Below are 15,434 nucleotides of genomic sequence, written 5' to 3'. Positions count from 1 at the left end.
AACTCTTAATATATGGTTTGTTGTCAAAAATATATATACATGTAGTGAAATAAAAAACACAGATTTATATCGTATAAAATATCAATAATACATTGTAGGTAATTGCTGCAGTGATATTATAGAGCTTTGCTCGGAACTTATTATATCACTGCATGGAGGTTACTTTTCATTAACAAAATAGAATGCTATGCACACATGCTATAAGGGAACCAAATTATATCTTTTCCTCTTTTTTTTAAACACAAAGAAAATGCACAGGAAAGTACAATGTGTTTGCTGCTGCAGGTTTGTACCCGTGGATATAGAGAGCACCAAGGATGATGAGCACCCAGCCCAGGTTGCTGAGACCGTCCTACGGGACCTCATATGTCGAGCCTCCTACGGGAATCTCAAACCTGTCCTGAGGCCCATACTTGTGTAAGTGTTGACCTCACCTGTAGAGCCTCCAATGGCAATCTCAAACCTGTCATGAGGCCCATACTTGTGTAAGTGTTTTAATAAAAGGGACCTTCATGTTTACATTACTTGTTAAGTTAGTTGTTATATCTTTTATAGAAGCTAAATTGTTTCAAAATTATGAGGCTTTTTTTTAGTATATATATTTAAAATTAAACTTAAGAAATGTTATGAGGAGAAAATTACTCTCTCTGCATCTGCTTATCATGCATATATTTAGCATATTTTTTCTTTAAAGAAATATAGGATATTTGTTCATGGCAGTGTAAGAACATTTATTATTTCACGAGTGAGCATAGAAAATATATTTTCACGAGTGGTGCAGCCACGAGTTGCACCACGAGTGAAAATATTATTCTTCTATGATCACGAGTGAATTAACAAACGATCTTACACTGTGATGAACAAATTTTCTGTTTGTTTTATGCCCCTTTTTCAAGAAAATAATTATAGCTGTTTCCCTTTCGCTAAAAAGTTACCCTTTCTCCCGTGGCGTGTCTCAAAACATTTCAATACACAAAATAAGGTCATTATTCCAGCGAAATTCTCCATTTAAACTCTTTTACAATGTAAATAAACAATAAAAAAGAAATTTGTTGGATTCGGTGGAATACCGATTTTAATTCACTCGTGATCATAAGAAACGTATGATTATTTTGAAATGATAATCTAAAAATAGACAAAGTAGTTCAGAAAATTTGTTATTTCCACCGGTGAAAATAACAATTTGTCTATTTTCACTGCTGTTATTACACTGCAGAAATGTCATATTTTATCATCAGGTATAAAAGAAAATTTCATCTTAGCAAAAATACAGTTAAGGCGGAGGGTGTCGTCCTTGATTAGCGTAAACGGACTGTGGGATGACACTTCCCGCATTAAGTGCATTAACCTCCTTTACATAGAGTGAGGTTCATATTTGTGTTTCTTATCTTCAGACACATGGACAACCACAAGCTTTGGACCCCACCCACCTTTGTAGTGAAGTGTTTTAAAATAGTCATGTACTCTGTGCAGGTAAGAGCGTTCAAACGGTATTGCAATGAAGTATCTTGTGTGTGTATTTTAACTTGCAGTCTGTGGTAACCTGATTTTATTTGTTTCAATATTTAATTCAATAGTACCATATTCTATGCTAACAAAATGCTCATTTTCAACTGATTACTACATATACAAATGATTCAAAAAGTTATCAATTATTTATCTCATATTTTTTTTATTTTGAAAGTGAAAATGTTTTCAAAAAGTTGCATGGTCTTATTAATTACAATAATTTGAAGTAGTGATAATTTAATCAAGCAAAGTGAAACATCAATTCTCTTTTTTTATGAAGAAGGGCAAAATCTGGAAAACAAGCATAAAAATAAAAATGAATTCTGATAAACAGTGTAATAAATATTTGCAAACTTCTGTGCATGTAACATTTTCCCCATAAATTGAATGTTTATGTAGCACTTGCTGCATTTCATGCTGCAGGCCAACAATTTTACAATTGATGTAACAAGTAAAGCACATTATCAATAGTGTTTACAACTGTTAAAACTTTACTCTTAAAAAATATATATTACACTAAAATAAGCTGGAGTTTTTATGTTGTTAATTAAATCTTTTAATTTATTACACTAAGTAAGCCTCACTCTGGGAAAACAGAACTTAATGAATGTGCATAAAGTGTCGTCCCAAATTAGCCTGCGCAGTTTGCAAAGGCTATAATCAGTGACAACAGTCCGCTTGTACTGTTTTTTTTTTGTTTGTTTAAAGGAATTCTCTTTGTAGCAAAAAATCCAGTTTAGACAAAAAGGACAACACTTGACACAAATGCATTAAGCCCCATATTCCTATAGCAAGGCTGTAATGTATTATTTCATTCATCATATGTGTATTGAATACTTTCTTCAGCAACAATATGCTTATGTGGTTATCCAAGCCCTGATGTCGCATCTAGACACCCATCAGAAATCTGCCCCCGACATTAAGGCTGCCATAGTAGATGTGTTGTTTGAGGCAGTCATAATAGCAGCTGGGGCTTCTGTTGGTATGTTTTTTGGAATTTTATTTATTTTGCGACTTTGAGATAAGACATATAGAAATCTGTAACCAATTTTAAAAGCTAGGACTTTTGGGGAAATGGTGTGTGAAAAGATATTCTAAAACAGTATACTGAAAGTTTGCTCATGTTTAGACCCAAATGAGCGGGAAAACAACAACAAAACTGACTGTTGTTCCTTTAAAAATATTAGTCCACAAAGTACTTATGTTGTTTTTCATCTGCATCTTTATTTTCATGGCAATAATATAGAATTCAAGTCTTTTACAGGACCATCTGTTCTGGATGTATTCAATACCTTGGTGAAACATCTGCGTATTTCATTGGACAACAAAAGTTCTGATGAGACTATACGAGCCCAGGAAAAGAAATTTGAAGAATCTCTTATTAACACTATAGGTATGGGTAAAGATTTAACCCTTTGCATGCTGGGTAATTTGTCTTCTGCTAAAATGTCGTCTGCTGAATTTCTAAAATAAGCATTTTCTTCATTTTTTTTCAAAGAATACTATCAGAATAGCAAACAGTTTGGATCCAGATGAGACGCCACGTTCTGTGGCGTCTCATCTGGATCCAAACTGTTTGCAAAGGCCTTTAAAATTCGGCTCCAGCGCTTTAAGGGTTAAATGTTTGCCATGTATTGTAACATTGATTTTCTGTGAACTCAATGTCTTTTGATACTGTCTTCCTTGAATTGCTTGTAAGAATTATTATTTTAAACATTTTGGTATTTTCCGAACTATAAGGATTAATATGGTTTCATTTATTTTTGTTGGAAATTAAATGCATTTGCAAAACTGGCTTATTTGTTGCATCTTTAATTTGTTGATTTCTTATATTCAAAAAATTTGACAATGCATTTTCAGTTTGTTTTGTTAATTTTAACACCCCTTACGTTTTCATGACATACACGTACACTATTACAACGTGATATTTAACTGCAATATTAGCTTCTTATAATTTTTTTAGCTTTGTGCTAGATCCAATAAGCATGATTATTCATGCAATATACCAGCATCACAGCAAACAGTCCAATTAGTGATACCCATCTTGTATTGTGTTATTTGAATAAAAGCATTGGTGAGTTGCCAATAATCTTTATTTCAATCTTTTACAATCAGCAAACAAAACTGACTATAAACTTTATTTATATTTATATGGATACTATTCGGTATAATTAACTATATCTTTCACCCCTATTTAGGTCAGTTTGCCAACAACCTGCCTGACTATCAGAAGATTGAGATTATGATGTTTGTTATGGCCAAGTTTCCACAGTTTACAGCAGAGGAATCATATGGGTACTTTTGTTTGTTTGAAGTTTTCTTAATTTTTACCAGTATTGCAATCATGTAGTGGCTGTCACTTAACAAAGGCAAACTTTTTGTGACCAAGCTTAGCTTATCTAAGTTTTTGCCAATTAAGTCAGCCTGTCATATGTAATAATGCTACTGTCATATGATATGGGAATGTAATTTTCTGGAATGGAATGATACAGGGTGAGGCTTTAAGAGAATAATAAATACTCAAGTTTATGGACACAAGTTTAATAATCATTTGTTTCAATTCATTTGACTGGGACATTTAAAAGAACATGCTAGTTTCAGCTTTCAAGTAAACATTTCCTTCAAAATCTATGTTAGCTTTTAAATTGCAATGACCCTTTTCCTTCATAAATCCTTAAAACTTAAAAATCTGTGTAAGTTGGTTGCTTGAAACTTTAGTAGTACCATCACTTTGTATAAATAGGAATTTCACTAGTAAACTAAGTCTCTGTGTACTAAGATTTCTAACTAAGTTTTGCATACATGATTATGTACATGATATAACATACATGCCTGTTTCTTCATTAACAGCTTACAGATGGATGTACAACTTCAGACTATGCTGTTGAAGACATTATTAAAGGTACATATCTCTGTCGCGTTCTGAGAAAACTGTGCATAATGCATGTGTGTAAAGTGTCGTCCCAGATTAGCCTGTGCACAGGGACGACACTTTCCACATAAATTTGATTTTTGCTGAGAAGAGACTTCATTTAAATGAAAAATGTAATAAAAGCAGAAAGTGTTGTCCCTGATTAGCCTGTGCAGACTGCACAGGCTAATCTTGGACGACACTTTACGCACATGCATTATGCCCACTTTTCTCAGGACACGACTCATATTTGTCTGTCTGTGATTCTTCTACTTGTTATAGCCCTTTCTACAACAACACAATGTAATCTGTTATATCATAAAATATGTTCAGTTTGTGCTAAAGTTTATATGGTTAACAAATGTTTTACATGTATATTTCAACCTGGTAGGACCTGCCACTTTTAAAATGGGCTTTGTTTACATGTTCAACTGGTGGGAATGGGGAGTTTAAATAATTTTTGTCATGTAAATACTACTTCAAGCACAGGTGATACAGCTGATTTTAGCAGCTTAGCAGGTATAACTCGTAAATGTTAATCGAGTTGGATGGTAGTAATTTACTAGGCTGATCAAATGAGCTTGCCCTCTGGCATATATAAACACTTCCGTCAACAATTTATTCACACTCAAATTTCATCAACAAATTGTTTTTGTGTTGCATACTCAAAATGAATCTTGTGATTTTAATCTGGATTGAAAATGACACAAACTATCCCCAGTTTTAGTGCATGCAAATGCCATACAGTGTGGGAATGTATAACGATTTCAAACATTTATTGATGAGTCAATGTCAGTTAAATACGTCAGAAAACAAAATGTTGCAATCAACAGCCATTATTGGAAAAAAGCTACTTCTTCCTTTTATACAAAATTCGGGGATTTGAATCCTTTCTACAATTGTTTTAATAGCCATTACGTATAAAGTAAATGTGTGTTGTTTTTTTTGGTAATAAGTGATTGAAAACTTAAATATAATAAAATTTATTGGGAACACTATCTGCTTTGTTGTTTTACAATGAACTATCAACATTAATTTTACCTCCCTTGTTCAAGTTGTTTGATGCACACACATTTACCTCCCTTTTTGACCAGGTTGCCACTAAATACAAGACAGTGAACATGGCCAACGCATTCCCACAAGAGTTCTTGCAGCCCTTGCTGCGCATGTCTCTGTTTGAGGAGCCTGGCATGCGCATCATCGTTCAGGAGATATTGCACACTCTCATTGACCGCCACGAGAACTCAGAGAAACTGAGACATGTCCAGTAAGTTGTGACCAGTATGGGAGTAATATTTAACCAATTATTTGTGGTTAAGTGCTTGCTATTTTGGTAATAATCCATAGTTTGAATTTGTGTTGCATAGGAATACAATCATGAGGATGATAATACTTGGTGTATACCACAATAACCAATACTTTCACTGGAAGTTATTTTGATTCTGCCACGAATATATATACATAATTTGTCTGTATACTATGCCGGTATTATATCATTATTATTTTAATCTTTACTCTGCCTTTTTTTAGCTCATCTATTTTTTGAAAAAAAATTATGACCTATTGTCATCACCTTGGCGTTGGCGTCCGTTTAAGTTTTGCGTTTAGGTCCACTTTTCTCATAAAGTATCAATGCTATTGCATTCAAACTTGGTACACTTACTTACTATCATGAGGGGACTGCATGGGCAGGCAAAGTTATATAACTCTGGCATGCATTTTGACAGAATCATGTGCCCTTTTTATACTTAGAAAATTGAAAATTTGGTTAAGTTTTGTGTTTAGGTCCACTTTATTCCAAAAGTATCAAAGCTATTGCTTTCATACTTGTAACACTTACTAACTATCATAAGGGGACTGTGCAGGCAAAGTTATGTAACTCTGACTGGCATTTTGACGGAATTATGGGCCCTTTATACTTAGAAAATTTGGTTTAGTTTTGTGTTTTGGTCCACTTTACCCCTAAAGTATCATAGATATTGCTTTCATACTTGGAACACTCGCAAACTATCATAAGGGGACAGTAAAGGACAAGTTGCATAACTCTGGTTGTCCTTTTTACGGAATTATGGCCCTTTTTTGACTTAGTAACTTTGAATATATTGTTAAATTTTGTGTTTAGCTCCACTTTACTTCTAAAGTATCAAGGCTATTGCTTCAAATACTTTCATGCTATCATGAGGGTACTGTACCTGGCAAGTTGAATTTTACCTTGACCTTTGAATGACCTTGACTCTCAAGGTCAAATTATAAAATTTTGCTAAAATTGCCATAACTTCTTTATTTATGATTAGATTTGATTGATACTTTGACAAAACAACTCTTATCTGACATACCACAATAGACTCCACCCAAACCATCCCCCACGCCCCCCTGCCCCGAATACCCCCCCCCCCTGAATCCCCCCCCCCGCGACTTTTTTTTTTTTTTTTTTAAAGATCATCTGATAACAGAGGGGGTAATCATGTGATAGTCAAGATGGTGACGTCCATACCGAGACAGTTATTTTTTGCTGTTTTATACCCTTTATTGCTTCTGTTTGTTTTTTTAATGACGCTCACTTTCCAGCCATATCAGTAAAAAGGTGATTAGCGTTTATTTCGTATTTAAACTCGCTCTATATCTCGACTTTATTCCGCGCAAATATTCTTAGTGGAGCTCTAATTAGGTCATCCTGCTAAGAAATTTCGCTCAGAGTAAAGTCGCGATATAGAGCAAATACTACTATGAAATAAAAGCCAGTTACTTTCTTCCTAATATGGCTGGAAAGTGAGCGGAATAACAAACAATAATACAAGTAATAAAGGGTATAAACCGACGAACAATACTCACCTCGGCATGGACGTCGCCATCTTGTTTGTCATGTGATTACCCCCTCTGTGATAAATGGCCACCACACCCTAACACTATACCCCCCCCCCTAACTCCCACCCCAATTTTTTTTATTTATTTATTTTTATTATTTTATTTTTGAAATACCGTCCAACCAACCCACACAAGAATCCCCCCCCCCCCCCCCCAAAAAAAAAAAAAAAAAAAAAAATTCCCCTTTTTTTGACATTTTTGAGAGATAATGTAATAAATGACCACACTACACACCCCTCTCCACTCCAACCCTCCCTCCTTTGTGATTGACATTGAGATAGGTCCCTTCACCTTTAAAAAGAAAAATAGATGAGCGGTCTTCACCCGCAAGGCGGTGCTCTTGTTGTCATATAGTGTACCCTCGTGCTCTCAAAATATTATGGGCACGTTAAGTCAGAAAAACAGTGGCACATTTAGTAAGTCTTGATGGGTATTATGTTATTATCAGATATTTACCTTAGTGGGTATGATTATTAATACAATTAAATTATATAGACATTTTTAAAATAAAACCAAAGCTTGTGCCACTTGTTAAGACAGGGCTCTATAGAATGATCAAAAATATGTTTGCTGTGGTGAAACTTTGCATGATGCATGTATTCCTAAGCTGCCATCAGTCACTTACAAGGATGTGTATAAAATAAGGTCATGTTTAATTACAAAAAATCACGTGATGAAAATTATTGTTGGCATTTAAAAGCTTTTAATACAATGTTGTGTTATTTTTGTAGAGTGATTCGAGATGTTGCAAAGATGGGAATAAAGCTTGAGAAAGTATCCAGACCTGACTCTTTGTTCATGAAAAAGGTAGAGTATAGATTATGATTGTTAGGGATTGTTTGTTGGTAAACTTAAATATTTTTAGGGTTACACAGAAGAAAAAGTGGAAGAAAAAAATAAATCTAAATAAAGACATAAGTTTTAGTAAGAAATTTGATTTATAGAAAAAAAACTCTTGTTTGGGGAAAATTGGGCTTAATACTTATGTTTAAAGTGTGATCTAAGATAAGCCTGTGTAGTCCACACAGGCTTATCAGCTTATCAGGTTTGACACTTTCCATTTATTTTATAGAATTTTCATTTAAAGGAAATCGCTTGTAAACACAAAAAAATTCAGGCCAAATGCCTCATCTCTAATACCCTTGCCCCCCCCTCCCCAAAAAACCACAAATAAACGCCAAAAGGACACAGATGGGTCTTGTTTGGGGAACATTGGGCTTAATTCTTATTGGTAAAGTTTCATCTAAGATTAGCCTGTGTAGTCCACACAGGTTAATCAGGTCTGACACTTTCCTATTATTTTATGGAATTTTTGTTGACTAAATTAAAATCTCTTCTAAACACAAATCATGTTAAGTCCAAAAGCCTCATCCCTGATAAGCATTTGAAGACTGCACAGGCTCGTTTGGGACGACACTTAACACCCATGCTTTAAGCCCCATTTTCCCAGAGGATGACTTAAATAGTTTCTATTATCTGTATCCCACAGCATGGTTCCCAGTTCTACTGGTACCTGTGTGAGAACATGCGTCTGGAGAGTAACAAAGTGGACAACTTTGAAGCCCTGTACCGCACCATGGCCTTGATCACCGTGGAGACGGGCAGCAGAGACATTGTGTCTGACCTCATACGACTGGCACTCGATATGCAGGTAAAACATAGATTTATGTATTATGCAGGCAAATAGGATATTAATAACCCAGGACTGGCGCTATACCTATATGTAAATAGGGAATTCAGTAATTTGCAGGTACACAGAAAATTAAAAGCCCGGTAATAACCACTCTTGAGGCCAAATTTTTATCCAATCTTAATAAACCTTGTTCATATTGTTTATCTTTATATTATCTTGGCCAAGTTTAAATCTGGGTTACTTATTTATTTCCTTCTTTTTTTTCATTGTTATTGTTATATTAGTAGGTTTGTCTTATTTGCATGAGTCTCATAGTCATACTATAGCTGAATATTTTTATGTCTAAATATTTCATTTTTGAATCTTTTTCATGTTAGGAAATTGCATCAGACAATTGCCCACAATCTAAAAGTCCTGGAGCTTCTGATAAAGAAGGGGTAACAGAGGAATACACAATATGCCATGTGACTATGAAAGTCGCTAAAGCAAAAAAAATATGTATCAAAGTCTATTTTATGAAATACATAGAGGCCTATTGTATAATGAAGTGGTACAAGACAAATGATCCAACAACAATAAATGAATATTAATTTATGTAATACATTCATTTTGTATGTAAATTTACTAATGTTGTTAATGTAACTTTGTAATGGAACTTAATAGTCGTACAGTTAAGGCTTTCATATAATATAATATGGCTTTGATATTATAAGTATTAGTCCTTCAATTTACATAGTCACATATATAACTTATTTGCTCAAACAATGCAAGAGAAGTTACATTCTTGGACTTTCATTGTCAGGATGGCAAATATAGTACTATCCAATGTTAATTGCAATTTTTCCAATGTTGTCCACGCCTATGCAGGCCTTATATACATGTACTAGCATACATTTATCCCCACACTCCATCATCCGTGTATATTTGTAATGAATATGTTTTGCCCCAATTTTATCACATGTATATATTGTCTAAGTGTTTCTTGTTCCCGGTTATTTGTTATTAGAGTGCTCTACAAAAGTTGTCACTAATTTTTCCCTTTGAAAGTTGGTCTTGTAAATGTAAAATTCTAAATCCTTGAAAAACTAGCATTACACAAATTCTTTGCAAACACCAATTTTGAATACATAGGAAATGGGCACTACATTTTTTATTCATTATACATCATTTACTTACATCAAATCAGTGTATCTTTTTCACCCAAAGCCTATATTTTACAGTGAAAAAATGTACGCCCTCATTCCCACCCAAATCATGGTGAAAATTAATACCTTTAGTGCTCTATGCATAGATTTTCACTTTGTTGAGTAGCCATGTGCAAAGTCAAACTCACCATTGTGTTCACCTGTTTCCTTGTATTCTGAATACAAATATACCTGCATTCACTTGAGAAACCTGTATAGCATCTTTTTAAGCTATTGCAGACTTCTTGAAATTAGTCTATAAAAGATAACAAATACTTACTTTATATCACACATGTTTCAGCTTTTTGCTGTTTTGTTCAGTAGAAGACTTTTACTTTGCAATGCAACTTGTTCTGTGACTATTAGATGTTATCTTTTGATTAAGAGCCTATTCTTGAATTTATAACTATGAGTTTGATCAACAACATTTGATTTTTTAAGACAGTTGAAGCCCCAGTCCACCAAATACAAATCATCCCTTTTTAGAATGGAATCAGTTTGAAAGTCAATGACATTTATTTGACAAAGGACTTTTTCCTTTTTAAGAAATGCATGTAAGTATGTCTTTTTTATAGGCAATGGAATATACTTTCAATGCTGGGTACCAACTAAATATACTTATTTCATATAATCTAGAGACAACACCAGCTATCTTGAATTGGACTACAATAAACTGTAACTTTTCACAATATCTCAATCAATGAACTCAGTCTGCCATTGTCCCACACATTTGCTATATTTGAACCATTCCTGTTTCAGAATATCGGAATGAATGACCTTACTCGGCTAGTGTCCCTAATGTTTGCTATTATGGTTGAATGATTCCTGTTTTCAGAATATTTCAATGAATTACCTCTGTATGCCATTGACACACAAGTTTTTATCATGGATATTTGAACCATTCTATAGTCTGCTGTTGACCCCATGTTTCTATATTTGTTGAACCATTCCTGTTTTCAGAATACAAAAATGTATTTCAATTAATGACATCAGTCTGCCATGAATCCACAAGCTTGCTATCATGGTTGAACTGTTCCTGTTTTTAGAATATCTCAAAGAATGAAATCAGTCTGCTTTTGACCCTCAAGTTTGCTATCATGGTTCAACCAATCGTGTTTTCACAATATGTCAATAAATAACCTTATTTTGCTGTTGACCCCCATGATTGCTATATTTGTTGAACCATTCCTGTTTTCAGAATATCTCAATGAACGACCTCAGTCTGCCGTTGACCCACAAGTGTGCCATACACGCGCTGGTTGGAGCCTTGCTGTGCCTGGTGGCACAGATCTGTGAGCTACCGGAGCTGTTACAGTACACACTGGAGGTAATGGAGCTCAGTAGGAGGATAAAGGGCTATTAAAAATATGAATATAGGAAATAGATATGAGTCACCCTCTTGGAAAATGGGGTTAATGCATGTGCATAAACTGTCCTTCCTGATTAGCCTGTGCAAGCTGCACACGCTAATGAAAGACAGCATTTTCGGCCATAACTGGATTTTTGCTGAAAAGAGACTTTAATTCTTTAAAAGGAAAATACCATTAAGGCAGAATGTGTCGTCCCTAATTTGCCTGTGTGGACAACACAGGTTAATCTGGTTCAACATTTTATGTACATGCATTAAGCCTGGTTTTCCTAGATTGAGATTCATATATAAAAGGGGTATGCACACATTATTTGTGAAATAAGTATATAACAACTTTAAAGTTTATCCATGTATGCAAAATAATTTTACAAACATTTTCAAATAATCAATTAAGCTCATTTCTGAAATACATAGTGCATAAACTTTTAATTTAAATGACATTTCTGCCTACTGGTCCTGTACGTAAATCCGGCCACTTTTAGGACTATTTCAACAAAATCTTTTGTTTTAGGCAACTGGTTGAAACTAAACTTCACATATATAATCCTGCGTTCAAAACTCACCAAGCATGAAAATTTCAAAAGAGTTAGATCAGTGTATGTTACTTTTATGAACAGAAATTAATGACATATACTAGTAAACTATCAATTTTCGTAGGGCAATTGTACCTAAAAAATCGGCCACTTTTCAGTTTAATCTGCAGGTACAATTACAAAGCAATATCTTTAGACAAATGTCCTCATTTTAAGAGCATTAATAAAGGTTTACACAAACAAAATTTTCTACTTGAAACTTAAAATATATGCAACATTATTATACCAGTTACTCCCCCTACCTATTTCAATAAATATTAACAGGCACTGTTAATGGGTAACTGCAAATTCATAAACAAATATTTATTTTTAATAGTTTTTAACAATTTTTTCTAACATATCTAAGAAAGTAAAATCATTTTGTTTAAAAAGTTGACTTAAGTGTAAATTTTTAGTAAACGCTTATATTTAATTTTACAACATGTAACCTATTAATATTCTCAAGGAAGATAATTTATATATTAAAAGTTTATATTTAGGTCCTGATTTTTATGATTTAAATGTATGTTTTCATACTATTAATTGAAAATACCTTAATTAAAGTTTATCAGATAGAAATAATAATAATTTTATCAAATATATTTGTTTCTTATATGAATATAATTTTCACAATGGATGATGACGTCACTTTTCCCATATGAGAAATATTTCGTGTTATGATTAAGACATTTTAATGCAAACATTTACAGTGATATGCTTCTTTAATTTGCAAAGTATTGAGAGTTGGGTTGGTTTTCATGTTGATTGTTCTAAAAATAATCAAAATATGTGTGTTTAGATCATGAAAATGATTAAACACAGGTGGCCGATTTTTTACGTACACGACCAGGGGCCCGTCTTATCAAAGAGCATACGACATTCTCACCTTACGATGCAATTTTCAAAGCGTCATAAATACGTAACCGTCACATTTATAATTACTTTTGTTGAACATTTCCAGTCATTTTCAAAGTTGCTGTCAACTATCCCTTATATTTGAAACAAGCAAATCATAATCAATTATATTTTAAAATTACAAAATTCAATCGTAAGTTAACATTTTGACCTGCAAAGCTCAGAGGTTTTATTCTCTCATCTCTGGAATATCACATTACACAGTTATCTATTATGCCTCTGGGGCGTGTAATATAAAAACTGTTTTCTCATAAGATTGATATGTTTAAAAGGATCTTGAGAGAAACTTTACATTTAATTGTTCAGGTTACTAAGCTTACAGTGGTCAACAAGTCAAGAGGGCAAGGTCACTGGGCTTGTAACATTTTCCACACAACATCTATGTTTAAACTAGAATAATATATGTTTGTAAGCTTGTAGTTTAAAGACTGTGAAACTAATTATATTTTTTCTGACACTTATTTTCATGGATCCTCTCAACCATGAAATCAAATGTCCAAAGAGCGTTCAGGTCCAAATTTTGCACACATAAAAATCAAATTTGAGATCAAATGAATGGCTCAGATGTATGAATCATATCAAGGACAAGCAAAATAATATCTATCTTATAAAGGGTACACTTGTCTTCTTCAGATTTTAGAATGCAGAAAAACAGAAGCACCACACATGCTGCCAGAATTTGCTTTCAACCGAAAGAACAGGCCAAATAGGTAATGTAAATTTATTTATAGAAATAAAAATAACTGTATCCCACCTTTTGAAAATGTAAATGTAATCGACACATTTTTTTACTGCCTTACATGTTTTTGTTTTGTTTGTGATCACAGTTGTTTTTGTGTGGTATTATATATAATTATTATGTTGGACAGTGTGCAGTAGACTGCAGTCTACTGAAAATTTCAAGAAATAGTATTATGTTTGTCTTGCCTGACAAAACCCACATATGGATGTTTAAACGGTGGCGGCTTGAGTCTGCACCTGATAAAGTAGAACCAAATGTTTAGTCCCCTACTGGTGTAACCAGAGAGGACTGCTGGTATAAGTGAACCCCTCGTCCATCCATGTGTATGCCATCCACCTTAGAGCAGTATGGAATATGTGCCCATTATTTTTGTTTTTTTCTTCAACAAAATGTTGTGTTGCTATGGTAACAGATATAATTATAAACTGATTACCCAAAAAGTACTCAGGCTATGTTGATGAACTTTGGTTTATGGATAGTTGGTAATATGGGGAATATGAACTTAATTTAATTTTAGTTTTTTTCATCAGAAAAAATTGTTGTTGCTTAAATAGGTACTCAGGTACTTAAATCTGGATCCTGCAGTAAATTAAACAGTATGTGCACAAGGTCGATCTTACTGATTATATTAATAGAGTGCCATAAGGGGATGAAACCAAAGCTAGATTGATGAAACTATAGATACGTTGATGAAACTATAGATAGGTTGATGAAACTATAGCAAGGTTGATGAAACTTTAGATATGTTGATAAAACTATACATAGGTTGATGAAACTATAGAAAGGTTGATGAAACTATAGCTATGATGATGAAACTATAGATAGGTTGATGAAACTATAGATAGGTTGATGAAACTATAGATAGGTTGATGAAACTATAGAAAGGTTGATGAAACTATGGCTAGTGGTTGATGAAACTATAGATCAATTGATGAAAATATTTATTGGTTGTTGAAACCATAGCAATGGTGATGAAACAATAGCAAGGTTGATGAAACTAAAGCTAGGTTGATTAAACTAAAGCTAGGTTGATGAAACTATAGCTATGTTGATGAAACTATAGATTAATTGATGAATTTATAGATAGGTTGATGAAACTATAGATAGATTGATGAAACTATTTATAGGTTGTTGAAACTATAGCAATGTTGATGAAACTAAAGCTAGATTGATAAACTAAAGCTTGGTTGATGAAAATATAGCTATGTTGATGTAACAATAGCTAGATTGATTAAGCTATAGATAGGTTGATGAAACTAAAGATAGATTGATGAAACTAAAGCTTGGTTGATGAAAATATAGCTATGTTGATGAACTATAGCTAGATTGATAAAACTAAAAATAGGTTGATGAAACTAAAACAAGGTTGATGAAACTTAAGCTAGGTTGATGAAACTATAGCAATGTTGATGAAACTACAGCTAAGTTGATGACACTTTAGCTAGGTTGATGAAACTAAAGCAAGGTTGATGAAACTAGAGCTAGGTTGATGAAACTAGAGCTAGGTTGATGAAACTAGAGCTAGGTTGATGACATTGGTATTTGGATGGAGAGCCATATGGATGATTTCATTTTATTTTATTTTGTGTGTGTCAAGACAAACAAATCTAAAACCTGCTAGAACTCTAAAAGTAATGTAGCTAGTTTAATGAAACATATGGAAATTGGACAGAGAATGCTGATTTATCTGCAATAAATCTCTTGTGTATCAACTTGTTTTAGAAAAAAATTGCA

At 33.4% G+C, this 15,434-nt stretch overlaps 1 protein-coding gene across 5 annotated transcripts in view; it reads left to right on the top strand.

Annotated features, from left to right (window-relative positions):
• The window catches only part of LOC127841355 (protein EFR3 homolog B-like), a 41,046-nt gene that overhangs the window by 7,571 nt on the left and 18,041 nt on the right, over window positions 1-15,434 (top strand). For 4 of the 5 annotated variants that reach the window (XM_052370160.1, XM_052370159.1, XM_052370157.1 and 1 more), the window contains exons 7-18: window positions 286-417; window positions 1,395-1,473; window positions 2,356-2,491; window positions 2,774-2,902; window positions 3,708-3,804; window positions 4,360-4,411; window positions 5,515-5,687; window positions 8,017-8,092; window positions 8,775-8,936; window positions 9,296-9,355; window positions 11,301-11,429; window positions 13,592-13,668. In XM_052370160.1, coding sequence (XP_052226120.1) covers window positions 286-417; window positions 1,395-1,473; window positions 2,356-2,491; window positions 2,774-2,902; window positions 3,708-3,804; window positions 4,360-4,411; window positions 5,515-5,687; window positions 8,017-8,092; window positions 8,775-8,936; window positions 9,296-9,355; window positions 11,301-11,429; window positions 13,592-13,668 — 1,302 coding nt within the window. The remainder of the gene's footprint in view (window positions 1-285; window positions 418-1,394; window positions 1,474-2,355; window positions 2,492-2,773; window positions 2,903-3,707; window positions 3,805-4,359; window positions 4,412-5,514; window positions 5,688-8,016; window positions 8,093-8,774; window positions 8,937-9,295; window positions 9,356-11,300; window positions 11,430-13,591; window positions 13,669-15,434) is intronic. The other variant, XM_052370161.1, reaches the window with a different exon arrangement.

This window comes from Dreissena polymorpha, chromosome 8 (genome assembly GCF_020536995.1).
Source record: "Dreissena polymorpha isolate Duluth1 chromosome 8, UMN_Dpol_1.0, whole genome shotgun sequence".
In the NCBI taxonomy this organism is placed as follows: domain Eukaryota; kingdom Metazoa; phylum Mollusca; class Bivalvia; order Myida; family Dreissenidae; genus Dreissena; species Dreissena polymorpha.
Note: the sequence above shows the minus strand (reverse complement) of the source record. Positions and strands in the feature narration are given on the sequence as shown.